The 27,213-nt window shown below is 39.9% G+C and overlaps 1 protein-coding gene across 2 annotated transcripts in view; it reads left to right on the top strand.

Annotated features, from left to right (window-relative positions):
- Positions 1-5,792: 5,792 nt before the first annotated feature.
- Positions 5,793-27,213, top strand: part of VWF (von Willebrand factor) — a 148,000-nt gene continuing 126,579 nt past the window's right edge. The window contains exons 1-6 of one of the 2 annotated variants that reach the window (XM_048046749.2): positions 5,793-5,926; positions 7,422-7,476; positions 8,040-8,198; positions 9,862-9,964; positions 10,048-10,268; positions 21,464-21,588. In XM_048046749.2, the coding sequence (XP_047902706.1) occupies positions 5,897-5,926; positions 7,422-7,476; positions 8,040-8,198; positions 9,862-9,964; positions 10,048-10,268; positions 21,464-21,588 (693 nt within the window). In that variant the 5' untranslated portion in view covers positions 5,793-5,896. The remainder of the gene's footprint in view (positions 5,927-7,421; positions 7,477-8,039; positions 8,199-9,861; positions 9,965-10,047; positions 10,269-21,463; positions 21,589-27,213) is intronic. The other variant, XM_013195995.3, reaches the window with a different exon arrangement.

A 27,213-nucleotide genomic window follows, 5' to 3' on the forward strand; every position in this document is an offset into this window, starting at 1 on the left:
GCATAGTTATGAGGGAGGGTACCAGAGCATTTGTTTTTTCTTGTGAATTTCTCAACATGTGGAAGGATGTCCAGAGGCTGAGTGCTGACAAGTACAAAATGTGATTTCCACCCAGGTGTTCTCCCTTCCTCTGTTAGAGCAGTGTCTTTCTTTAAATTGTGTACCATTAACTTTGCCAGGCAAAGGAACTGGGCATTGATGACCTAAAAAAATGCACTGAAGCCCCAGCAGTTCATACTGGACCAGAACAGATGGCAATGTTTTGTTTTCCAAACAAACTTTCTGATCATTTCAAATAAATGTATTCTGCTAGTTCTTCCTGGAATTTGTTTTACACTGCTGTGTGCTACAAATACAGCCCTGCTAGGGCAACTGCCATGGGGACAGATCATAGTTTCAGTTTTTTTGTAGTGCTCTGGTGTTGAGGAGCATCTTAGATGTCTGTTTTATCATTCTGAGTTCCTGCATGGCACAGAGCCAGCAGAGAGGCAATGTGCAGCCTCTTGCTCTGGTTGCCCCAGGGGCAAGCAGATACCACTACTGCCCTGCTCAGGGGTATTGGGCACTCTTCTAGCCACCCCTGATGAGAATCCCTTACTTTTGGTATTGTACTGTGCTGCTAAGGCATGGTTCATTCATTGTTTGAGCTGTTACAGCTGTCTGCATGTCCTCCTTTCTCTTGAATACCTATAGTTGGTTTATTTTCCCTACATTTGCTTATGCCCTTAAAATGTGTTAATGAGTAATTATGCAGTATAAATCTCATTCAATGCTTTTCTGCACGGGGAAGGTTTTACCTCTAATACTGACTTTAGTGATGGTCACTCCCAAATCAATACTCTTTTTCATTACTAGAGCACTTCGTTCATCTAGCTCAGAATTTTCCTAGGAGAACAGTAGCCTATACAAAGGGGAGGGTTCTAATACAGGGTTATGACTTTGCCAGATGATCTTCTCATATGCTGGTTTGTGTTTTTTATTTGTTTGTTTGTCTTTTGCCTTGAACATGGGGAGGGTAAGAGGCGATGCAGAAAGAACTTTTCTAAGCACATACCTGGTGTTATTTCTGGCCTTCTGCTCTGGACTTCCAGGATCTGTCACAGGAGGCTCTTATTTTTGGAACTGTTTTCTTATTTTAGCTTATTCATTGTTACTTATGCTGAGTTTCACTGTTGGGTCGTTAATAGAAAAGTTAATGTGAATCTGTTTTGTAGAAAACACAGAGACATTCCTTCCCTCATTTTGGGGTGAGGACAGCTATCTTGTTTTTTGGACCAAAAGCTAGGATTTTGGTGACTAACAGCTGTTGCTTAGGAGTAGTTATAAGAGTGAAACATAACATTAAAGTATGGGATTTCTGCTTCCACCACTCAACAGGGTAAGCCAAGAGCTGCGTCTGATTCATCCTTTTGTATGGATCCATCCAGCCTGTGTACCAGCCCTTCATCTTCACGTCTAACTTGCTTTTGACACAGTGACATGTGCTGAAGCCTTCATACTGTGCTTTCTGGAAGAAGTACATCTTTTTGCCTGTTTGAAAGCAACTCCTTGAGAATTTCAATGGCTACCCCAAGCCTGTGTACTGGCAGAAATGATTACTTATTTCTTGCTTACCTTCTCTGTTCCTTTTGTGATATGGCAGATGTTCCTCATACTTCTATTTTTCTCTCTGATTTTCTAAGGTTGGAAATTTTCACCCCTTGCTACCAAACTCTCCCTATCTCTAATCATCTTTTTATCTTTTCTTTTTCCATACTTAGAGAAGACTGGGAGATAGAAGGGGGCTGAACAGAGGGTTTTTCTCTCTTGTATTTTATCTTTGCCTGATTTATAAAAGTGACAGGTTAATTAAAAAAAAAAAAAAAAGAAATATCACATATGGTCACAGTAATAAATACTTAAGAATTCTACTGTTTTTGAGATAGATAGACCAAGAGCACAGACAATATTCAGATGAAAATATACTTAGTACTTATTGGATTGCATAATAATTTTTTCCTTATATTTTTCCCGTAATTCTTTCACCTTTTTGACTACTACTGAGCAATGAAGCAACATGGCTTCCTTTCCCATGAGTCTCTGCTTAAGAACTTTCTGCTAACTGACAAGGCATGTCTTATATTCTAACGACTACATTTTAATGTAAACTGTCATTCATTTGATTTTTGTGTAGCATTTGGGATTTGAATCTATTCAAAATGCTAAGAACACTTCTAGACCTCAGAAAATCAATCAATGACTTTGTCTGCACAGATGAAATGATGTTTACAGAAACAAACTTTGTCCAGAATAGAGCACTTCAACTCAACATGCTCACAGCAGGGCTAGAATCATCCTGAAATCTTCAGATTAGATGGCTCTATTTGATCTATGTGTTGACATCCTAGATTGGATTGTTTCTCTCTAAAAACACAATTTCAAATAAAATTTTGTTACTGAAGCTAGTTGGAATTGCTTTTGTATCTTCCTTGAATAAGATGAATTCCTCTTACAGCAGATGCTTGTATCTTTTAGATGGTCTTAAAGTGACATCCTGTGTTGCTTCCATAGCTAATCTAATTTGCCAGTTCCTAAGTGCAGAATCTAAATTCATCATTGCTAGACTTTAGTTTTCCATTTTGCCTACATCAAGGTATTGTTGTTGTTGTTCAGGCCCTGTAAGTTTCATCACTGTTCCTACATTCTGGTGCAGATCTCATAATACAGACACTTTGCCTCCATATTTGCATGTGTAACAAACTTGGTGACAACTGTGGCATGCTGTTTAATGCCTTGGTGTGTATTATTATATAATTCCAAGTAAATATTGGACTTGTTCAAATACTAGGTCATGTGTAACAAAACAAGGGTTATCTATAATTTTTTCTCAGAAGTCCTATTCCTTTAAAGAAACTATTTATAAGGGACTATCCAGCAACCGAGTATTGTACTTTATATATTTCCTCCCATGTCTCAGGTGTATTATTTGTAAAATTACATGTCAGAACTGCACAAACATTACTAAACCTCATAATAGAGCAATGTACACTGTCAGACAATAGATGTGCTTTTTACCATTTCCTTTTTTGGGGGGGAAGGGGGAGAAAACTGAGCCAGGAGGGGAAAAGAAGGAAATTTGTTCTTTGGGTTTAGCCCAATTAATTTTCTTCCTTATGTCCTCTGAGGTCTCTAAGACACTTAAGAAGTGTTGTGATGTCTAGCTTATCTCAGCCATCTATTAAATGTTGGCAGTGGGAGTTGCAAGATGCCCCCCTGCTGTAGAAAAAGACTCCAAACACACAGAAAAAGGCATTTGGACTTTGAGGCTCCATTTAAGTTCAGAAATCTGCCTGCATGTAGTCTGCTTCTCTTCAAGGCAACTTTTGGTAGTCTCAGACTTTCTTATGGTTTACTCTCTCTCTCGCTGGTGTTTCAGATAATGTTTGTCAGTATATGAAGGCAGTCACACAAAAGCTAATGAAGGAAGACCTCAGCCATCCATCACAGTTACAGATTAAGCAATCCTGTATTGTTGAAGAGATGACCCCTTTTTATAACAATGGTAAAGAAATCACTACACAACAAAAACAGTGATGTCCCTTTTTTAAGGGTTATTTTAAGGGAATCTAACTCTATCATGCATATGCTAAATTAAAAAAAAGGTTTCCAAAAAGTTTTTGAAAACTTTTTCAAAAAATGAAAGATACCTGTTAAATTTGCATAGGAAGTTAACAAATGAAGGGATTTATTCAGAGCTCAGACACTAGAAGGATTAAGCCTGAGAAGACAGAAGACTATGGTGACAGGAGACCTTGTTCCCCATACCATGAATAATACCAGGACTTGGAAATCATCTCCCTTGGTGAAAGGTTTTAGGAACATCTCTCTGAGATCACTAATGCCCAGGATCTCAAAGGTATCCAGGACCTGCTGAGAGTTGGCAACTGGACCCAAGAATGATTCCCAGTCAATGTTATTCCCCTGTCTTTAACCAAAACCAGAAGGAGAAGCAAGATGAGAAGAACAAGAGGCATCTTGCCTGTTCTCTCTGCTCACTTTTGCACCATTTCTGCCTGTTGTTCAGCTATAACTTCAGCCCTGAATGCTGTTTCTCATGAAGAGTCGCTTGCTCTCTCCATGGAGTCATAGCAGGTTTAGACTGAGTAAAGTCCCTGCAAGTTTGAGCAGGGTCAGAGGCTCTGTACTTACTGGTTCTTCTATTAAGAGGTTCCTGCATTTTGCTGTGGTGCCCACTAATGCTTCTGTACATTTATTTGACAAAGATATCAGAGATGTATTTAATTTTTTTTTAAAGCCTCAGCTTGCATATTTTTCCCATAGATTTTTCTCCTATGGAAGTGTAGAGGAACATTTTGGGTAGAAGCCAGGGGAATATTTATTGTTCTTTCCTGGTACTTTATTGAAACAGTAGGAATTGCTAGGAACCCACACTAGAGGGATGTCTCTGGAAGCACAGTGAGGGCCATGACTGCAGTGGATGCCAAGTTTCTGTATTCATAGGAGATTTTCTTGGGTGGTCCCAAGGATCTCCTCTGATACTGTCAGGTGCTGGCCTTGCATTGGCATGAATGCATTTGGGACAAACCTTATTGCTACTGGAGAAAAGGCAGGAGCATCTGACAGCGAAAGGTCCTGACCGGAAATATTCACTTAAAAATCTTTTTCTCTCGCTTTTTACATAGAAAGTGAAAATTTAGCTTGTATTTCTTTCTTTCTTTCTGTCATGTGTTTCTGTAGCACATCTTTATGACACTTTGACATGCAAATGTCAAGAGTTCACACAAGAGAAAGTAAGTATGGCTAACAAGATCTGTAACTCTTCAACCTAAGCAGACTCATCACCTAAACTGTCTCGAAAATAATCCATTGCCATTATGCAAGGATCAGCCTAGTCACCTCTGGAAACCATAAGGACAATTGCCTGGAGGAAGAAATTATTATAATATAATTATTTTCTATCTATTAATTTATTTTAAGAGTTGCACTATTGGTTTTCTAAGAAGTGTGTGCAGGAACTGTCATTCTCAGAACTGCCTGCGTGCTAGGGGCTCTCAGGAGGCGTGTTTTTATTGTTTTGCATTGTTTTTCTGGGGTTAAAGTAAAGACCTGATTCTGTGAACTAGTGGCAGGATATGATTTACGGGGAAATGTGTTGCCTTCTAATCCCTTTGGTATTACTATTAGCTACTGAAAATATGAAGTGTGGGACATCGAGAGTAAAATATGGTGTCATCTGCTCTGCATTTCTTGCTCAGTGCTGTACATATGCCCGCAAAACTCGTGCCCACCTCTGTAAACAATATGTGCATGATTAACATATTTTTCTAGAGGGTACCTCTATAAGTACAAATTCAAGGACTGAATGTGTTGATCTAAAAGAATATGATAAAATTTGTGTGTGTTTCATATGTGTTTTTAATGGTAGAACAAAAGCATTACTAGCTCTGTTTCTTTTTCCTTTCACCTTTAAAGCAGTTGTTCACAGGAAAAAATATTACATGTACTCTACTCTTTGAGACATGGAGTATTCTACTATTCCTCTTTAATAACAGTCTTTCAAGCAAGTATGCTATTGGCTCAACCAGTGAGATTTGTCACACATACACATGCAAAATTTATTTCAAAGACTTATCTGTCATGTAAGTTTTTAATACTACTTCCCCTCATTGTAACTTTCTGGCAATTAAGGCCATTGATTTACACCACAGCATTTTAAACTATTGTTTGGAGAATCAGGAGGATGTGACGTTTGGTCTTTATCTTTCCTTTTAAATGAGCAAGAGTTCCTGGCTTGTACAAAAACAAGAAATTTCAGACCAAAGCCATTCCAGTCCCCTCTCTTGAGGGAACAATGCTGGTGTAGAATAAAGGTGGAAACTGGAGGAGCTTCTTTTTCATGTGCAAGAGGAGTCTCATGCAGAAGAAGGTACATTACTTTCTAATTAAGTTGGTGATAAAAATTATGGAGGATTGTATACTGGAAGATATTACTGATTTTATCCTGATTTGTTAGTGGCACCTGTTCTATTCAAATTGGGGGAAACTTCAAGTTAGCAGCTTAAAACAGACTGGGAGATTGAAACAGGCTGAAGAGAGGGTTTTTATATCTTGTATTTTATCTTTGCATGCTTTATAAAATTGAGAGATTAACAAAACAAAGCAGTATCAGATTTGGTCACAAAAAAAAAACAGTACATGCACTAAAAATACACCAGCAAGTGTTTAATCTGAGAATAATGCCTATTGTTTACCACTGTTTTGTAGTCACATTCCCATGCAGTTGCCAGTTCTTAGCTGTCTTGCAGAATTAACAGCCTTATGTCAGATTGGCATTTGCAGCATTATAGGACCAGCTTTTATAATAGATGTTTTCCTTTCTTTTGCAAATAAGGTAAAACTTTTATTTACGTGGCTGTGAGTTGGACCTACATAACTGACATCAATAAGTGTGTGCCTGTAAGGTGAAATCAGGATTTGGTTCTGTGTATTTAAGTATTTAATTGGAGGGCTCTTTTAGGAAAAGGTGTGTCTGATCTCCTGGCATTAATATATTAAGTATGGTATATTTAAGCCTCTCTGGTAGCTTAAACATGATCACTGAAATTAACTCACCTAGATAGAGCTCCATGAAGTTTTCATCCATTAATTGCTAAATGTCTTTCCACAGAACACATCTGTAGTTCACCATCTGCATAGCACTCATTACTTTTAGAGGCCTGACATTACAGGAGGTAGTTTATAGACATATGGGCAACAAAAGTCAACACTGTGATTGTAGAAAGTAGGAGGCAACAGTAAAACTGATTTTGGTGAATGGAAGTTTTCACCCTGTGTTTCTAATCTTTGTACCATTTCCTCCCTTTACTTCTCACCCCTTATCTCGAGTATATTATCACCCTGAAATTAGTAGAGTACCATGTGGTTATAATGGTCTGCCAGCTAGGCCTGTTGGTTGGTGTAGAACCGTTACATTCTTTCCCTTTGATGGTGTTGGGCAAGATGCAAATCTTATGCAGCAAAGGTGACTTCTCCTGGGTTGGCGGATCCGGTTTGAATGGCTTGCTTCTTTGTGTTGGGTTGTCTGATAAACAACACAGCGTATCAAAGAGCTTTGTGTGTGCAGTGTATTAACTTGAGTAAATCAGAATACATGTGTATGCTGGGTTGCATTTCCTGTGAAAGTAGCCCATGTTTCCTTGCAGTGAGAAGCGAAAATGAGAACAAAGAATTAGATTACTTATTTTTCAAGGCATGGCTGGATAACTGAATTACTGTGAAAGTCTATATGGATTACAGCTTTCTGAAATGGTGTAGAACCTAAAAAGTAACTTTATAAAATAGGTAAGTAAATGGTGAGACGTCGTGAAACAGACTAAATACCCTAAACTAAGGATATTCTCACATCTCTCCATTTTTGACAGATGCTTCTCTTGGCAGTTCTGCTAACAAATCTACTGTTGGCCACTCTAATAACAGGTAGGAAAACATATTTGTTTCCTAATGCCTTGAAACAAAAATGTATTTTCATTGTTTCTTCTGTGAGATTTTTTTCCCCCCTCTTTTTGCCCACCTAATCCTGCAGTCCTGGAATAGGCAACATTGTCCTCATACCGGAGACATCAATAAAGTTGTTCCTTTCTTTAACTTTCAACAAGCACTATATTAAGTCACAAAGACTCCCTGAAGTCAGTGATGTCTGTCTGCCAAAAGTATGCCCGAAGTACTATTATCCTATTGTTTTTGATGGGATTGCAAGCAGGCATAAATATATGAATGTATGGCATTCCTTAAAGCACTGAAATTAGCCTTGTAGGGTTTAGGTCAGTAGAAATAAAGATAAACCTTTTCAGTAATGTGTACAATACAAAAAAATCTACTTGATCCTATGGACTGTCATGCCAGATATACAGTGTACTTAGAAAATAGACCTAAAGGCCCAGGACAGGTGATGTTCAGTGGTAAAAAAATCCAGCAGATAAATTCCTAAACTACAAAATGATTGTTTTACATTGCAAGTTACATTGTGTTTCAATATTCAGGATCGTCAGGTTCTTTGCTTCAGGAGTCATCAGCTTCCCGTTGCAGCCTTTTTGGGAATGATCATATCAAAACTTTTGATGATTCTTTCTACAATTTTGCTGGGGATTGCAGCTACCTCCTAGCTGGGGACTGTCATAAGCGCTCCTTCACACTCTTAGGTGAGTTTGAGCTACTACTTAAAAGTAGTATCAAATAAAAAATGTTGTAGGTATGTGACATGGCCTTATGCTGGGAAAAATATTGTTGTCCTTTGTGATAGGATAAACCATTGCATAAAAGGATCTTAGGTTTTCTTCTGAGAGTAGGATTGCTTCTGAGGAAATTCCATCACTTTGGCTTGTTATTCTTTAGTAATATAGCTCATGCTAACTAAGCTGTAAAGAAACAGAGATTTTCTTATTGGTTCTTCTAAAGAGGGGAAGTGAGACCTTTTTAATTTTTGAATTTGTTAGTTGGGTGTGACTGTTAAAGCTGAGTACGGAATAGGAGTCACATGACCCTGTAAAACTGATTTTACCTACATGCTAAATCCCCATATTAAAAAAAAAATAATCCCATCTTGAAGAACAAAAAGTGTTTGAATTAGCAATGTTATTCCTAGGGATGTGACAGATGATAAAAGAACCAAAACCCTATGTTTCATTCATACCAAACTCTTTTGGTAGGTATTCTTAAATTCACTAAGAAGTGTTCTGTACTAATTTTAGTTTAAGCTGACTTTGTGCTAACTGTAAGTAAATTGAAGTAAATTCATCCCATCACTCTGAAAAGGAACCATATCTAAATTTAAATAATTTTGCTCCTAAACTTAAGTGACTTAGCACATTTTTTTTTTTTTGTATGTGGAAGAACTGACCAGTATATGTGAAGTATGAATTCATTGCAGTATTTTATGTGGACAATTAAACCTTAAAAGTCATGAGCAGAAGCATTATATCTATATTAGGTACCTAAGTATAGTATAGTCTATTTTTGATTCCTATCTCAGCATATGTGCATGGGTTTGTTTTGGTTTTGGATACTGGGCTGTGAAGTACAATGCATGTTCCTGAATAAAACATTCCGGTCTGGGCAGAGCTGTCTACCTCTGAGCAGAAACTCCAGAACAGGTGGTGCAGGTGGTGCATTGTGCAAGCAACCAATATAAAGTCAAAGCTAGACAATGCTTTAGACAAAAGCAGGGAAGGGATTATGTGTCGTTCCACACCCCCACTCCCCCCCCCCCCCCATTTTTTCTCTCTTGGAGTATAAGAGCATTGTCTCCATATCATTTGCGCTTCTCCTTTTGAAAAATTGAGGAATTGCCCCCTCCTCCCTTCCCCCTGTTGGATAGCCAATATTGACATACACCCTTTAAAGACTAGCTGAGGTGGTTAGAGGGCTTATCAAGAAGGAAGATATGCAGGCTCGGTTCTTCCTTCAGTTCAGTGTATTCTACTCTCTTCTCTTGCTGCTGAGCTATGGGGTTGTTTTGGGGAGGAAACTAGGAAGAGAAAGAGTAGGAAGCAGGGCAGATTGTTGGTACATCTTCTTGGGAACTCTTCCAGTGTGCAAGGTAGGATGAAGAATTCATGGACTAGAGACAATAATGGGAAAAGCTAAGTCCCCACCTGGTTCCCAGGTCATGCAGCTGATAGTGGACAATACCAGCCCTCATCCTGGGACTCTCTCTGTGTTTTACTTTATCTGTTTTGTCCTATAGTTGCTTAGATGGCCCTTGAAAATGTTAGAAGATATGCTCCCAGATCTGCAATGTGTTCTTACAAGTTATCCTCCTCAGTCCCAGAGCTAACAATATTTGCTTATGTCCCATCTCTTCAGGTGACTACCAGGATGGGGAGAAAATTGGTTTCTCTGTGTATCTTGGAGAATATTTCAACGTTCACTTCTCTTTAAATGGAAGTGTGACACAGGAAGACAAAAGGTACTGTTGGAACAGCAAATATTCCAGCAGAAAACAAAAAGTGCTTTGCATGTCATATTCTGAGAAATTATTTTTCTTCACAGGGTTTCCATACCTTTTGCCTCCAATGGATTATTTATAGAGAAGGAGGCAGGTTATTATAAAATGTCTTATAAAATATCCAGTGATGAGCATGGCTTTGTTGTGAAGATTGATATCAGTGGGAATATTCAGATATTCCTTCAAGAAAAGTACTATAATAAGACCTGTGGGCTGTGTGGCAACTTTAATAAATTTGCTGAAGATGACTTCAGAACTCAGGAAGGTAAGACTAAGACTAACTGCTTGTATTGTGATGTACTTACTCTCTGTACACCTAACTTCATGGGTCATTCAATGATGATTTTGCTGATCCAGCAATATGTTTCCACAAAACCTGTCAGGTACCTCATCTTGATGAGCTGAAAAACTGTCCAAGTTGTTTCATCTTCCCTTCCTCTTAAAGGGAATTGTTGTCATCTCATGGCTGAGCGAAACTCAGAGCTATAAATATAACCCTTGTATTTCAACTTTCAAGGTTTTTACAAAGATGAAGCTATGGGCTAAATTATATGTAATTCGGTGGTGGTGGGGAACCAACTAGGAAAAGACCCAGCAAAAAAAAAAATATAAATAATACTTATTGATTCAACTTCTAATTTATTAGTGAGTTAAGCAAACGAGAGAAAGAATAGAGATTGTTTCAATAGCCGAATATGAAATCCAGGGGATAGCTGCTGGCAAATTTACAAATGGATTTGGCACAGGATGCTGTTCTATAAAGGGGTTATACTTTGATGACATTTCTCTGCTCAGATGGGTTGTTGTGTTGGAGGTGCACCTTATACCACAGCAACTCCTAGCAAGAGGGAGAGACAAGATTGCTTTTGCTGCTTTCTGCACATTTATGCAAAGCCTGTCATTGTGAGTGAACACTAAGGGTTTTGGAAAAGCCCTGAATGTAACTTTGAGGGACCAATCTCGATTCATACTATTTCATAGTGTCTTGCAATTCTTAGCATTCACTTGAAGAGAAAAGTTTTAGAGTAAAGTAAGTTAATTCATTAACATGTTAAATTGATAATGTAAAGTATTTATTAAAAATAAAAGATACAGAAAATAGAGAGAGACAAAGTAACTTGGAGAAGAACCTGGCACTGCTCCAGGGGTGTGCATTACTGACACCTGGGGTTCATAAACATGGCTTCAACATACAATAAGAACTGATTTCAAAGTATCTTAAAATGATTGATCAGCCCTTCAGCACCATAAATAATAAGAAACAAATTCATCTTACAGAATTGTTTGGCAGGACTTGGAAACTTCAATATCTGAATGTGTTGATATATGAAGTTCACATCTTTTTCTTGAGACAATATGAAGGGGGCGAGACTACTATAAACAGTAAAAGCAGCAAAGGAGACTGTATTGCCTTGGACTGTTCAAATATATGATACTTCCAACTGCTGCTCATGTTTAAATGTTTCTTGCTGTATTTATTTAACATGCCTGAAGATTTATCCTCCCTTTTATAAAAACAGTGCTTTCCCAACTGCAGATTTCTCAACATAGTGAAGTATGTGGCAGGGTTACTTCTTGGAAGAGCTGAAAAATAGAGAAGACAATAAGAACATGAATAGCTGTTATTGCATGAAGACCCTGACTTCTGTAATGTGTGGACACACAAATCTGTGCTTTTAGCCTGAAGAATCAGCAAATCTGACAGTTTTCCACTCTGATACAATAGACCTTTCATTTTAGCTGATCTAGAAGGAATTAAAATTGATTATGGTTGAATTTGTTGTATCAGTGAGAGACGTCACCACTCCCATGCATTGTTTATTTCCTTGGCAGCTCTGCTGGCAGGGTGGCTGATATGAGCTCCTCTTAATAGGCTCCAAGTAAAATTAGCTTTTTATTAATTCAGTCATTTTTTAAGCTGCTGAAGCTAACTTCCAGATGAGGGGCAACCCAAAGAACTGGGAGAGGTAAACTCTTTAAAGAAGGATCTAGAAAGAGTATTGATAACATATAAAACAGTTTACCTTTTTATCTTTTTTTCCACTACATTTTTTATTTGCTCTCCTTTTAGCTTGATTAGTTCTCGTAAAGGTCAGCCCAACCCAGGATATGAGCTTGATATAATGACAATGAACTGAGGGCACAGAAGGGTTGTCTTAAGGTTGTCTGCAGACTGAACCTGGCCATTTCAATGTGTCCATAGCTTCCTGTTAAAATCTGGGTATATTTTGCCTATCATATTGGGCCCTCAATTCCAATACATTAAATGTATTTCTGCATGGGATTTGTATTGACAATAAATACAGTAATATCTGTGAGCCCCAGAATAAAAAGTATTGTAAGTACAATGCATAAAGGAAAGACTAATGTGAAGATTATGGGATGTCATCTGGGACACCGCTGGGGAGCACTGTGCAGATCTGTATGTCAGAAATAAAGGAAGAGAGATGATGGTAGATGTTATGGATTGGGTATTTAGGCTACAGCCAAAGAGCTTGCTGGATAGCTGAGGTGTATTAAAAACCATCCTCAGGGTTTTTTAGCTGGGTAAGAAACTCAAGATATCCTAGCCTTCAAACTGATTACCATTTCAGCTTAAATTAAAGCTAGCTGTTGGCTAATAGTTCTTGCCTGGTAGGAGGGGAGCTTGTAAGAGCTGCTGATTATGGGTGTGGTGGAAAGAGGACTGAAGCTGAAATGTTTTTTCTGTCTCTCACAGACTGTAGATCACACAGTTTAAAAGCTAATGCAGCAGTTTTATAGCATTTCTGCATTTGCCTGCACAGGAGGGAACTTGTGTGATTTGATGACCCATTCCTAGGGATTGTTTGTGGCATCAAACAACCACATCCCAAATTTGTGCTAAAGTCAGAATCATGGACAGAATCTACATCATAAGCTCTGTCCTTCCTGGAGTATCACAGTTTTTGTCACAGTTTAAACAAAATTGCAATACTTATGTTGAAAACAAATGAGAACACAGATTTACCATATTTTAGATAGAAATAGACCCTCTAATTTAACAACACTGGCCACTTTTGCTCGGGAAAGAATTAGTTTGGTTTTACATGGCTTGCTCCCGTCAAACTGGATTATGATGTAGAATTTTGTTAATTTATGTTTGGATTGTGTTGAGATAGTGGTAAAATAAGAGGGAAATTGTACTTTTGGACATTACCGTATACTGAAAGTAAAGAAAGGTGGCATGAAGGAAAGTCCATTTAAACTTAGTGATGAGTATGTGATTATTTTTCTTTTCTGTTAATATATTTATACTCATGTTACATAATCTCACTAATTATGTGCTGTTGTCTTGGCACTTTCATGACTCCTCAATGTATTTTGGTATGGAAGCTGAGAACTGATAGTCTGATTAGAGGATAACACACATCACTTTTCTATATAGTTTTGATGCTCTCTTAATGAGCTCCTGGAGGTCTGAGTGATGTGACTCAAGCTATGATACTCTAACAAATTAACATTGTATTGTTAAGACCCAGCTTTGAAGGTAGTGGCTTTTCGCAGTAACTGTTGAAGCTCAAGAAAAAAGTGTATACAGCACGTTTCATAACTGTAGACACAGACTCTCATTCAGACAGAGGATACACTGCTGAGTTGTTTACATTGATTTTGGTAGTTACTAAACTAGTTCATCCTGTGGAGAAGTACTCATGTCCTGTTCAGACTTACAAATAAGGTTGTATTGTATGTTGTTGCTTGTCTGCTGGGTATGGAAGTAGAAAAAAAGCCATCTGCCCGTTGGGAATTTGTTCTCACATTTAACATTTAACATAACTAGAATATCAAAGGAAAATTCTTGTGAGATTTCCAGTTTCTTTCTCTCTTTCTTTCCCTCTTTCTTTCTCTCTTTCTTTTCCTTCTTTCTTTCATTCATTCATTATTTTTTTCTCTCTAGATCCTAATGAAGGAACTAATATCTCCTCTTCTTTTTCCTGCCAGCTAAGCTCTGTTCCTTTATAATCATCCTATGAATACTTCCAAGACTTGGTAATTAAACAAGCTCAATTTTTCTGATGTGATTGTGTACTTCTATGTGGTTGCTGGTTGCCCCTCTTTGCTTATATCAGAGTTATGAAGTTGAGTCCATTTTAGATGCTCAGATATCTGTTTGGAAGCCTTCAAGCCATGGCATTTGAGTGTCACAAGATCACTGACAGGAGCATTTTACAATTGGGGATCCAAAGCAGTGACTAGAAGAGATAACTTACATAATACTACTGAGGAAATTTGACACAACATAGACAAAAGTTGATCCTGAAATCTCATCAGGTCATGTTCACATGAGTAAATGACCAAAAGGCCTTGCAGTATATTTGTAGTCATGCTCTTGCTCAGTACATTTGTGGGCATGCTCTTACCTTGCAACAAATGCAAGGCAATTTCTTCCTAGTGAGGGAGGCTGTAGTTCAAACTCACAGAGCTATTTTTTGTGTGTGTGTGTGTCTGTGGCCTCAGTCTTTACCAAGTACTCTTATCATTGAGATAAGAGTCTTACAGTGGTATTGCTGTGATAGCATGATAGGTCATGATTAAAGTTTATTTGTGCATAACACCCCATTTGAGTCCAACAGTGGGATCTATCATTTCATCATTTGTGCATGTAACACTCTTAGTATTATGGAAAAAACAAAAAAAGCAAAGAAAACAACAACAGAACCAAATCAATCTATTATACTTCTTTAGGCACTGACAGGAAGCATGTTTCTGGGAATCCATCTCAAAGACAATTTCAACAATGTCAACAAAGACATTAATGATAAAACAACATCCATGGCTAATGCTGGATGCAGGTTTGATATTCTGAGCCTGCTCCAACTGAGTCTGAAACTGTCAGGCAAGACATTCCAGACTTTTCTGTTGCTGAAATACAGAATATATGATGCTGCTGCAGAGTAAATGTAGGTTAAATAGTTTGAAGCAGACAGTATAGTACAGGAAAAATCTGATGTTTCAGGTAGTTTTCTGTCTTGCAGTAGTATAAACACACATGAATGAATAAGCAACTTCCCTGTGTGCAGTACCTTGTATATTCTTAGTACCTCAGTTTATAAAGCATATTCAAAACCTGTAGTGATGTTGGTGCAGATTTTATAATTTTATATATATGTACATGTAAATATAAGTAAAACTTTGTGGCTAAAAAAAGTAAAATTTGGGATCTTGACATTTTAAAAGATAGAGGTAAGTTGATTTTAGAAAAGTTTAAAGCTTTTGTTTGACCTAAGCAAATAATTTCATTTTATTTCTTGCATTTTAATTTGAAAGCAAAAGGGATAGATTCACAAAGAAATTAAGCTGTCATTTGAAAGCAGAACAGGCGAAGGAAGAATCACAGAATTGTAGGGGTTGGAAGGGACCTCGAGAGATCATCGAGTCCAACCCCCCTGCCAAAGCAGGTTCCCTAAAGCAGGTTGCCCAAGTAGGCATCCAGACGGGCCTTGAATATCTCCACAGAAGGAAACTCCACAACCTCCCTGGGCAGCTTGTTCCAGCGCTCCGTCACCCTCACCATGAAGAAGTTCTTTCGCATGTTGGTGCAGAGCCTCCTGTGACCCATTGTTTGGCCATTGCCCCTTGTCCTGCCCCCACAAACCACTGAAAAGAGGTTGGCCAAATCCCTCTGTCTCCCACACTTAAGGTATTTATAAACATTGATAAGATCCCCACTCAGTCTTCTTTTGCACAGAATGCTTGCACAGTAACCATGTTTATTATATGGCATGTATCTGAGGTAACAGAAACCGGTATTCATAACCCCCTCTGCTTTATTTAGAGTTGGGATTCAAAGTTAGGTGTTTTTGTTGTGAGGAGTGTGTCTTAATCACTGGGCTACGGAGTTCTGGAGCTGGCTTTTTTACTCTTGTGCTGAAACTGTTCCAGTTCATAATCCTAATTTAATATGGGCCTATGGTCATGTGGAAAATCTGCATGAGGTCCAGGAAGGGAGCTCTGTGTTTCTGCCTCCCACTCCCATGCCTTGAGCATGAGTTGGTTATTGCTAGCACATTGCATTTGAGATCAGTCTCAAAGTAAACAAGCAGCACATTATATTCACATAATTACAGAATGGTTGAGGTTGGAAGGGACCTCTGGAGGTCCTCTGGTCCAACCCCACTGCTCAAGCAGGGCTACCTAGAGCCAGTTGACCAGGACTGTGTCCAGGTAGTTTTTGAAGATCTTCAAGCAGGGAGACTCCACAACCTTTCTGGACAACCTCTGCCAGTGCTCCATCATCCAAAAACCTGATGTCAGATGTCAAGAGGAATTAGTGATTTTGAGACCCAAATATCATAGTGAATGCTGGGGAGAGTAGACATCGTCTATCTGAAAATAAAATAGGTGAAAGCATATGTTATTACCAAAACAAACATACAAAAAAGGGGGTGGGGAGGGGTTGCCCAAAACATAGTAGTTTTTTGTGGGTTTTTTGTTTGTTTGTTTTACTTGTTGTAGGGTTTGTGTTTGTGTGTGTGTGCGTGTTTGTTTTTGTTTGTTTGTTTGTTCGCTTTTCTTCTCCAAAGAGACAGAGACACAAGGGCAGCAATTAGATTGCTAATCCAATAAATTGAACATCTGTGACCAGCCTCTGGTTGCCCTGACTGCTGCTGTGGTGGTTGGCACGTCTCTCCTGGGTCATGTTAGCAGGGTTATCAAAGTGTGGGACACTTCTGGGACATGCAAAGAAGGTGAGATCTGGGTTGTGCTTTAACAGCTACTACCTGAACCCATTTTGTATCCTCCAAAGGGACTGCACACTAACTAGCTGCCTTGGGTTCTCAGCTGGTGAGCCACAAGTTCTCATGCTGGTATCAGTCCACACAGCAAGCACTAGTTCTTGAAGTACTTGGGTTTTGATCCAACTTTGTTTTCATTACATTTTGTGACACCATCCTTTTATTCTTCTTCTTCCTTTTTTTTTTTTCTTTAAACAAACTTTTTTCAAAATGTAGGCAAAACAAATGCCTTAGAAAAACCGTACGCAGGCCGTATAGAGGGTTTCTGGGTGTAGGGCTCCGATGACTCCTAGTTAGGCTTTGTTTTTCCAGGAACTTGTCTATTTACAGAAAGAAGGAAAATTGAACACGAAAGGAACAAAAGCAAAACAAAACTCTGAGCCTACCAGATGAAGAGAATGTGCATCATAAATGCTCAGAGGAGGGATGGGAACAAGCAAAGGGAGCAGGGCAGAGAGAGACATGCAAAACGTTTGCATCCCAGATACTGTGTCAGGAATCAATCAAGAATCAGCACAGGCTGAAATCAAACTAAGAGCCTCTTTTTAACTGAGGGGAAGACTACACAGCTAAGCTAAAAGGCCCTTTAAAGGAAAAAAGTCACATCATTCATCATCAAAAAGGGAAAGGCAGCCTCTGCAGAGAGGATGGTAGCTGTGCTGTATGATGGATGCATAGTGACAGAGCAGGCAGCTGAACTGCCTGGCTGCTCTGTTAATAGTATCACTTGTGCACTTAGGAAATTAACAGGGGTTTTAGGCTGTTCTTGTGTTGTCCCCTTCACTGTCTTTCCTTTCCTACACCCTCATGCCCTTCAGCAGAACAAAGCATAGGTTTCAGGTGAAAGAAATCAGCAGTGGCGGGCAACTGCTATTCCCTCTGCCCATTGCACTCAGACACTGGGGACAGTTCTCCCTCCCCACTTTTCCTCCTGAAGCCTCATAATATAGAGAATTACCACACTCATTGATAGGGCATGTAACTTGTATGGTTTGAAGAGTCCTTTCCAAAGAAACCTTCTGCCGAAATAGTTTAATTCCATGACCCAAATTTGTTCAGTAGGTCAGTGGCCACAGAGTCATTTCATAGCTTCAGCTTAAAGCTCTTGTGATAGTCAGTGAAACTTCCATGTCTAGTTGCTACTCTGAGAAAAATGGGTATACATTTTCCTCCATGTGTTATATGTGGATAAAATTGCATTTATATGAATAGATATACTTAGAGCTCTTTCCTTCTGGTCAATCAGACATTGCTTACCCAGTTAGATTATAATTTTGGGGAGCAAGGCAATGCCTTTGTTTGTATTTGGAAAGCATCTTATAGCTTGCACTCTGCTTCTCCCTGGGGACTAGACAACAATTTTTGAATGAAAAATCCTCTTAAAGAGAGTACCTCTCTCAGGCTGGTGAGAAAATTGGAGTGCTTGTGGCTCAGTGGATATTCTAGTAAGAAATTTGTATTGTAAAATGTAAATATAAAATTTATTTATATTTTCTGATACAGTTACGATGTTGGTTATTAACAGAGTGGGCATGGTCTGCTGTAAATATCTGCTGATGGGATTCCACACAATGTCCTTCATATTTCTTCCAGTAAGAACTGAGACTAAACGATTTGAGGTTGGGAAGCAAACATTGTTAGTAGGAAGCTGTCACTACATGCTTAGCAAACTAGGTTGTGCAATACTTACTTTTCATAAGTCTCTCTCTTTTATTCCATTTTCCTTCCTGCTTTCTTTTCACCTTTCTAGGATTACATATTACTGTGTATTTGTAAAACTTCTAGTTCAATGAAAATGCAAGTACTGTTCAAATACAGGTTCTACCTACCCCATATTATTGGAAGTAATAAGTAGTGATATTCAGTAAAATATGGAGTATCTTTAGTGACTGTGTTACTTATGGTTGAGTACAAAGTTTCTGGGGAAAAGCAGGCTGGCAAACATGCATGTAACACTCATTTTAAAGTTGAATGACTATATAGCCCTTTATCATAGAATCATAGAATGGTTTGGACTGGAAGGGACCTTAAGGATCATCTAATTCCAACCCACCTGCCTTGGGCAGGGACACCTTCCACTAGACCAGGTTGCTCAAAGCCCCATCCAACCTGGCCTTGAACACTTCCAGGGATGGAGCATCCACAGCTTCTCTGGGCAACCTGTGCCAGTGCCTCACCACCCTCTGAGTAAAGAATTTCTTGCTAATGTCTAATCTAAATCTATCCTTCTGTAGTTTAAAACCAGTACTCCTTGTTCTATCACTACACTCCCTGACAAAGAGTCCCTCCCCAGTTCTTCTGTAGGCCCCCTTTAGGTACTGTAAGACCACTAGAAGGTGTCCCCAGAGCCTTCTCTTCTCCAGGATGAACCACCCCAACTCCCTCAGCCTGTCTTAACAGGAGAGGTGCTCCAGCCCTCTAATCATATTCATGGTCCTCTTCTGGACTCGTTCTAATAGGTCCATGTCCTTCTTATGTTGGAGGCCCCAGAGCTGAACGCAGTACACCAGGTGGGGTCTAACGAGAACAGAGTAGAGGTGAGAATCATCTCCCTCGACCTTCTGGCCACTCCTTGTTTGATGCAGCCCAGGATAAGCTGGCTTTCTGGGCTGCAAGTGCACATTGCCAGCTCATGTTGAGCATTTTATCAGCCAAAACCTGCAACTCCTTCTCAGGGCTGCTCTTAATCCGTTCTTTGCCCAGCCTATATTTGTGCTTGGGATTACCCTGTCCCAGGTGCAGGACCTTGCCCTTGGCCTTGTTTAACCTCATGAGGTTCTCACAGGCCTACCTCTCAAGCTTGTCCAGGTCCCTCTGGATGGCATCCCTTCCCTCCAGCATGTTGGCCCCACCACACAGGTTGGTGTCATCGGCAGAGTTGCTGAGGGTGCAATCAACTTCACTGTCCATCTCACAGATAAAGATGTTAAATAGTGCTGGTCCCAGTACTGACCCCTGAGGAACACCACTTGTTATTGATTTCCACTTGAGCATTGAGCTGTTGACCACAACTCTTTGAGTATGACCATCCAGCTACTTCCTTACCCAATGAGTGGTCCATTTGTCAGATCCATTACTCTCCAATTTAGAGACAAGGATATCATGTGGGATATCTGTTGCCATAAGTCACTTAATGCTAGACTGGGCCAATTACAAGAAAAATACACTGTTGAATGATCTCTCTTCATTCATTACTAGCCTAGTTTTTTACTATCATATGTTGAGGAGGCTTACCTGGGGCAAGACCTTGAGCTGTTGAGCAAACCCAAATCCATCATGAATTGCCTGGTCATATGCATATATATCTATACAACACTATCTAACATATATATTTAAAAACAAAAATTTTATGTTTAGGAACCATTTCACTTGTTTTCTGGGTAATGAGGGGGGTCATATTTCAAGATGTTTTCTGCATAAGGTCTTGGAAATGAGTTAACAGTGACAACTGATATTCTTGCATGCAACACAATAGGAGTTTAAAAAGCAAAGTCACAGAACTGAGAATCACAAAATTAACTATCTTGTAGCAGGTACCTATCAAAGGAAAGGGAAGTAGTCCCGCAATCAGTCAGGCCAAAATCATGGGAGACAAAATGCGGAAACATTCCTTTTCTGGAGGAAAAAAAGGATGGAGCAAGAGATGTGGCTTGCATTTCCTAGGAAGCAACAGATGTACAGATTAACTCCTTCAGTTTTGCTTTTATGCAAAATACGTGCAAATCTAGACAAGTCTGGCACAAGATCTGCTTGTAACACGGAGGAGCATGTTTCGGGACAAGTTACACTGTAAGATCACACCAAGGGCCCAAGCATTATGGTGTATGTTAAGTTTCTTTTAAACAAGATGTAGTTTCAGACAGAATGAGAAAATAAAGGTTAGATGTGATCAGGGACGCTAATACTTCCATTGCTTTGGGAGAACAGCTTTCTTTTTCTTTCTTTCTTTCTTTCTTTCTTTCTTTCTTTCTTTCTTTCTTTCTTTCTTTCTTTCTTTCTTTCTTTCTTTCTTTCTTCTCTCTCTCTCTCTTTCTTTCTTTCTTCCTCTCTCTCTTTCTTTCTTCCTCTCTCTCTGTCTTTCTTTCTTTCTTCCTCTCTCTCTTTCTCTTTCTCTCTCTCTCTCTCTCTCTCTCTTCCTTCCTTCCTTCCCCTTCCTTCCTTCCTTCCTTCCTTCCTTCCTTCCTTCCTTCCTTCCTTCCTTCCTTCCTTCCTTCCTTCCTTCCTTCCTTCCTTCCTTCTTTCTTTCCTTCTTTCCTTCCTTCCTTCTTTCTTTCTTTCCCCCCCCCTTTTTTTTTTTCTTTTTGGGTGTGTGTTTTTCCTCGCTAATCTCTACTGTCTTGTTGACAACTTTTAAATAATAAGAAAATGTCTAGGCATGTCTAAGTTTCTGCCAAATATATCTAACCAATGAATATCTTCTAGTGTGTTTTTAGAAATGTGGGATCTGCTGGGAGCTGTCTTCTGCAAGCTTTGTTCTGTCCTGCTCAGGGAGGGAATTTAGAAACATACCATGCAGGAGTCGATCCAGATCAGTGAAGGTGGCTTTTCTACAGTCAATCTATTTGGAATAGAAATTCTCTCAATGATACAGTTCTGGTTTTAAAAACATCCTTCACCAGCCCCTCGTATTGATCATAGCCACTAATGACCACTTGTTTCTCAAAACCCTAAACAGCTATGTGCTTCTTCTCTTCTTGATTCACAGGGACCCTTGCAGGAAACAGCTATGATTTTGCAAACTCCTGGGCTTTGCGCAGTGAAAATAAGCGGTGCAAGAGAGTCCAGACTCCAAGCAGCATATGCAACATTTCATCTGATATTGCAGAGAAGGTTGGTGCCACAAGATCCCATTCCAGTTTCAGTCCCCCACTACCTGAAGGCAGCTTGTCTGCTCTTTGGTAGAGGAACACAATTGTTCCCTGAGTCCTGCACCTGACACGATCCTCCCTCAGCAAATGGTTGGGATGCAAGGTGCAGGAGATGCCTGATTTGGGTTTCTGAGATGTGGAGTGGTCTGTGTTAGCTATACAGAGCACTACTTTTGCCACCACACTGCAAACAGGTGCTGCAAAGTGCAGGGATCGGTGTGCGGCTCCTCGCTCAGCCTGGCAGGAGCACACTTAGGAAGCACGTGGTGCAGCAAGAGGTGTCAGGGGTGATGCATGCCATGCTGGGTGCTCTCCATAACATTGGGTACAAGATGCAGCTGCATGTGTTGTTGTTCAGCTGGGAACTGTGTGACCACCCTGCAGACAAGGCTTCCAAGTGCTGTGAATAACTGACCCAAGAGGCTGCATGTTGTGACCCATGTCTTATTTACATGCAGTGTTGTAAAAGGAACAGTTTGCTCACTAGTTACTGAATGCAGTTTTAACTCTCCTACTGCATCTTGCCTGTGAGTATTCTTTCTAAAGTTGTAGTACATGTTGCCCCCCAAACCTGCTGAGAAAAAGTCCCCAATCTAACACACAAACCCCAAACATATAAACAAAGAAACAAACAGCTCATTAGAGCCTGGAGTGTGAGTTGCTGCCAAAGAAACTCCAACATTACTTGGGAAAGGTGTGTTTAAGTGGTGCCTTCGATTTTAGGCAAGTAACAACCCCTGTTATCCCGTGAGCAGGAAAGCATTGCCTCTGACATCTCTAGGCACCACCAGCACAAATACTATTTGTGCATGTGTTCATATACGTGGGTGGCACCAGAGCAGGCAGATGCTTCAGGCAGGCTGTTTTTGACAGAGATGTTCTCTGTAGTTGTTGTGCTGCCTGTGTGCCACCAGGCTATTTCTCCTGCCGGGAGGAGTAGGTTTCTTCAGTTATGTATATAGATAGTAGCTCAGATTTGTTGAAGAAACACAGGACAGCTCACCACAGACAATTCTGTGATCCCCCCTTCCCTGCATCAACCTGTTTCTTTTCTTATTTTACAAGTATAAACATGTTCCTTGTTTACATTAGACACAGGGCAGACACACAGATATGGCCACCAGCTCAGGGAGGAAAATGACTTTGAGTATGCACTGACTGCATGTGATATTACAGGTTATGACAGTTGTGGTAAATTGAGCTTTCATTCGTTGAGGGTTTGGATCTGATCTCAAGTACTCTGTGTAAATCAGAATGACTCTGTGGGTGTTATGATTAGAGTTATACCAGAGTAACTGAGATCAAAATTTAGCTTTTACTATCTTGCTATACAAGTCCCATAGACTGATACTTTTTAAACGAGGCTCAAATAATTTCTCAGGAGTAGTAGTGCTTCTTGGGACATATTTGCTCTACATTTACTTCTAATGTTGGTTTTCTATTACTTGGAATAAGCTAACGAAGGCTGGGATAAACTTGTAAACTTCTGACTACTTCCACTAAGCTTTTGAGAGGGGATATTTATAGTAGACATATTCCGAAATTCAGCAAAGCATGCTCATACCCCTAAGCACAATAGCTTTGCGGTCTGCAAAACTGGCTGAGGAACTATAGCAATGATTGCAGGGTGGAGATCTTCAGTGCATGCTTCTTGCTGGAGCTGTGCCTATATGTGCAGAGTTTCTGTCAGGTTCTGGACTGATTAAACACCTGAGGTGAGTAATGGCTGTGATGCCTGGCACCTCTTTAGCTATGCCTGTTTGATACCCAAAGGGCATGACTTCAGTGACGGGTTTCAACCTGGCTGAGATGTCTTCAGATGAACAGAACTGAGTTTTAAAGCTGTTCACAGCTCCAGAGCCGAGTTGGTTCTTGTGACTGGTTGTGGCTGCTGGAATTTTATCTATTTAGACAAGTTTAACTTCTAGAAAATGTCAACACTGTAAGGGAGGCCACGGAGTGGCATGTGGGATGAAATGCAGGATGAAACGCTGCCTGGAGACCAGACTGCAGTTAATGTGAGTTTTGTACAGACCACGTTAAATATTGATGCTTTTTTGGACAAAGTTTGCTTTCCCACAAAAAAATTAGCTGGATGAAATTATCTCCTGTCTTGTGTGAGTTCATGAGCTCACAGCGTTTAACATTGGCTTAATTTATTCACTGTACAAGAATAAACACAGAGCTATTAATAGCAGTCCAGCCAAACGAGTGCTGCTGAAGAATGTCGAGCTTTCTAATAGCTTGCTTTGTTTGCTTGCTTTAGCTTTCGGAATGCAAATCTCCCCCCGTCTCCCAGCCTCCCTCCGGGCCAGGCAGTCAGCTGCTAGGTGAGGGAAACAATAGCTTTGTTTTAGCCTGTTCCTTCTCTCCCGGCCCCCCACTCACTGCAGATCTGGACTTTTATTTGCCCTCTCTTCCCACGCACAGCAGCCACTAAACCAGCATCCTTAGGGAGGTGGCTTCTGCTTCCCTTGAGAAATACAGTGAAACTGGAAAGCCACATTGCTCCTATCCGGAGCTCAAACTTTTGCAATGGTTTATAATCAAGCTTAGAAGAGTTTGGAGATGGTGAGCTTTATGCTGTGTCTAATTCAGTTTCATTTTCTGAGTCGACTTGAAAGCTGCACAGAGTTGGTGGCTGACCAGGTGGAACTTTGTCAAGGAGCAGATGTGTTAGATCTCTGTGCCGCCTGGTCCCACGGGTGGGTGCTCATGGTGACCAGGAGAACCTTGTGCCACATGAGAAGCAGCTCTCAGCTGGGTGACGGGTGGAGATACTGGATGTTCTTTTCTGTGTGTAAGCCAGCTAGAGCTGCTGGTGGTCCCAGCTCTTTAACTGGGTATGCTTCCTCTCCTTTACAAGGTTTGTCCTTCCTGTTTTATTTTGTTCCAATCCACTGGAGAGACAGCAACAGGGCAATCTCCTGATGCCTACTTGTCTCTTCTTTCCTTGGAGCTTCTTTGGACTTGAATTCCGCACAACACATCTTTAAAATATAGAAAACATGGGCAATTTAATGTTCTTTATTAAGAAAGTGCTCTTATTTTGATTAATGCTGCTGTGTATCAGCTGAGGGTCTGGAACCAGCTCACATTTTTACCCCACTGCTGCTCTGGGCCCCTCCCTGTTCTCCACCTCCAAAGCACATACACACTTACATGTTTGACTACTGCTCTGCCTGTAGATATGGTTTCTTTCCAGATATATGTATTCCCCTCCTAGGGCTGGATGCAGTTTGCCATCTACATGGTGGAGATGCCTGCTATCTACCTTGTCTTGTGATCCAGAAAACATGCCAAAATGGGCAGTGTTGGAGGGAGGGAGCTACAGCCTCCCTACCATGAATGAGCTTCTCAGTTTTGTCTGATCCATTTTTTTCACCACATAGCTGTGATGATTTAGGCCATCTATTCCATGAAGTACTGCAATCTAATAGCCTCTCAAATGTCCAACAGCATAGGCAACAAGGATCTTGAAGTATTAAACTGAGTGAAAAGTGTGTAACTGCTGTAATGAGTCAGTGTTTAAAACATAAATATGTTTTAAAGAATTAGTATTCTTTTATGCATTCTTAGATGTTGCCTTAATTTTCCAGATTTCATCCCTAATGGAAATGATGTATGAAGGCCACAGTTCACTGTATTCTTCCTTTATTTATTTGTTTACTTATTTTTGTTAGAATACTATAGCTATAGCATGTTAGTTGTGAAAGTGACTGTAGTTCAAAGGTGAAATTAGAATTCGACTAATTTATACTTTTGCTACTCTTGCTGTAATCGGTACAAAATACACTCATATTCCATGGAGTACTTCCATGTACAATAAAGAAACAACATTTATCCTCAAAGCTGAAAGCAAGGGAGAGAGGTTTGAGACTTTTTGATCATGATAATGATAGAACTCACAAGCAGGTCAGCAAATACGTGGACATAAATTACTGTAATATATTTCAGGAGTGAAAATGAAGCCCACTTTGTCCAGAATCTCATTTGTCTGCTCCTGAAATCTACATATCCCATGAAGACAGGCTGAGAGAGTTGGGGTTGTTCATCCTGGAGAAGAGAAGGCTCTGGGGACACCTTCTAGCAGCCTTACAGTACTTTAAAAGGGCCTACAAGAAAGATGGGTGGGATTCTTTAGCATGGAGTTTAATGATAGGACAAGGGTAATGTCTTTAAACTAAAATAGGGTAGGTTTAGGTTAGACATTAGCAAGAAATTCTTTACTCGGAGGATGGTGAGGCACTGGCACAGGTTGCCCAGAGAAGCTGTGGATGCTCCATCCCTGGAAGTGTTCAAGGCCAGGTTGGATGGGGCTTTGAACAACATGATCTAGTGAGTGGCATCTCCGCCCATGGTGTGTGTGTGTGTGTGTGTGTTGGAAATAGATATTTCTTAAGGTTCCTTCCAACCCAAACAACTCTGTGACTCTATATTAGCTGAACCAGAATTTAAGTGTCTTCTGTCTGTTGTTAATGTTTGTTCAAAGATATAACTACCATTTGATGTACTAAACATACTGGATTTGGATGCTCTTTACTTGGAAAGATGGGAGGCTAAATTATTCTCCTTTGATAGGTGAAAGAAAGTCTGAAAGAAAGACAGGCTGAAAGATTATACCCAGCTATGGCACTAAAATATATCTTTCTTGGATGATATAAAGAAACACTTCTGTATATCCATGTACTATAAGATTAAAATTCAACAGAACGATAGGGTATCTCTGCTTTCTTCTGTTACTTTTTAGTTTTTCTTTCTTTAATGGCAATCACTAAAGAATAGACAAATGCAATTCATGCAGCAGCATAATACAATGCCACAGAAATTGGAAGAATGTATAAAATGCCACCTACAACTCTGTGTGGTGGGACTGGGGAATAAAGAAAGTCAGTAGGCTTGTGGTCAGTAGGACTTGCCAGTGCAAGGACACTGCCAAGGCATTTAAAGAAACACTTACAACAGAACTCATGCAGAAGTAAATGAAGTAAAGTCGAGACCTTCACCTGTATTTCAAATACTGCAGTCAGTTCCGGTGGTTTTAATCTTACAGCCCTCTGCATTCTAAGCACTGTTTCAGGCTGAGGCTTTACTCCCTAGTCTGTTGGTTTGGGGCAGTTCCTTTTCTGTGTGAAGCAGCTTCCAGGACTATTATTCCGTAAGCAGGAACACTATAGCCATGGGTGAGATGGCTCTGGTCTCTCCACAAAGGTGTACTGTCCCCTGACTAAAGAACTCTGTTAGTTCAACTTGACCATTCAGTTTTAAAGAAAGGAGAGAAAATAAAAATAATTTGTAGAATTAACTTGAAGGGACCTCTGGAGGCCATCTACTCCAAACCCCTGCTTGAAACAGAGCTGCCTTAGGTCAGGTTGCTCAGATCTTTGTCCAGTCACATTTTGATTATCTCCAAGGTTGAAGGTTTCACAGCCCCTATGAGCACCTGTTGCAGTGTTTGACCATCATCATAATGAAAATATTTTTTATATTTTATATAGTGGGATTTTCCTGTATTTCATCTTATGTCCATTAGTTTGTCATAATACATAGCTGAGATATGTCTAAAATACTGGAAAATTAGATCTAC

The sequence above is a fragment of the Anser cygnoides genome, chromosome 1 (genome assembly GCF_040182565.1).
Source record: "Anser cygnoides isolate HZ-2024a breed goose chromosome 1, Taihu_goose_T2T_genome, whole genome shotgun sequence".
Taxonomy (NCBI): domain Eukaryota; kingdom Metazoa; phylum Chordata; class Aves; order Anseriformes; family Anatidae; genus Anser; species Anser cygnoides.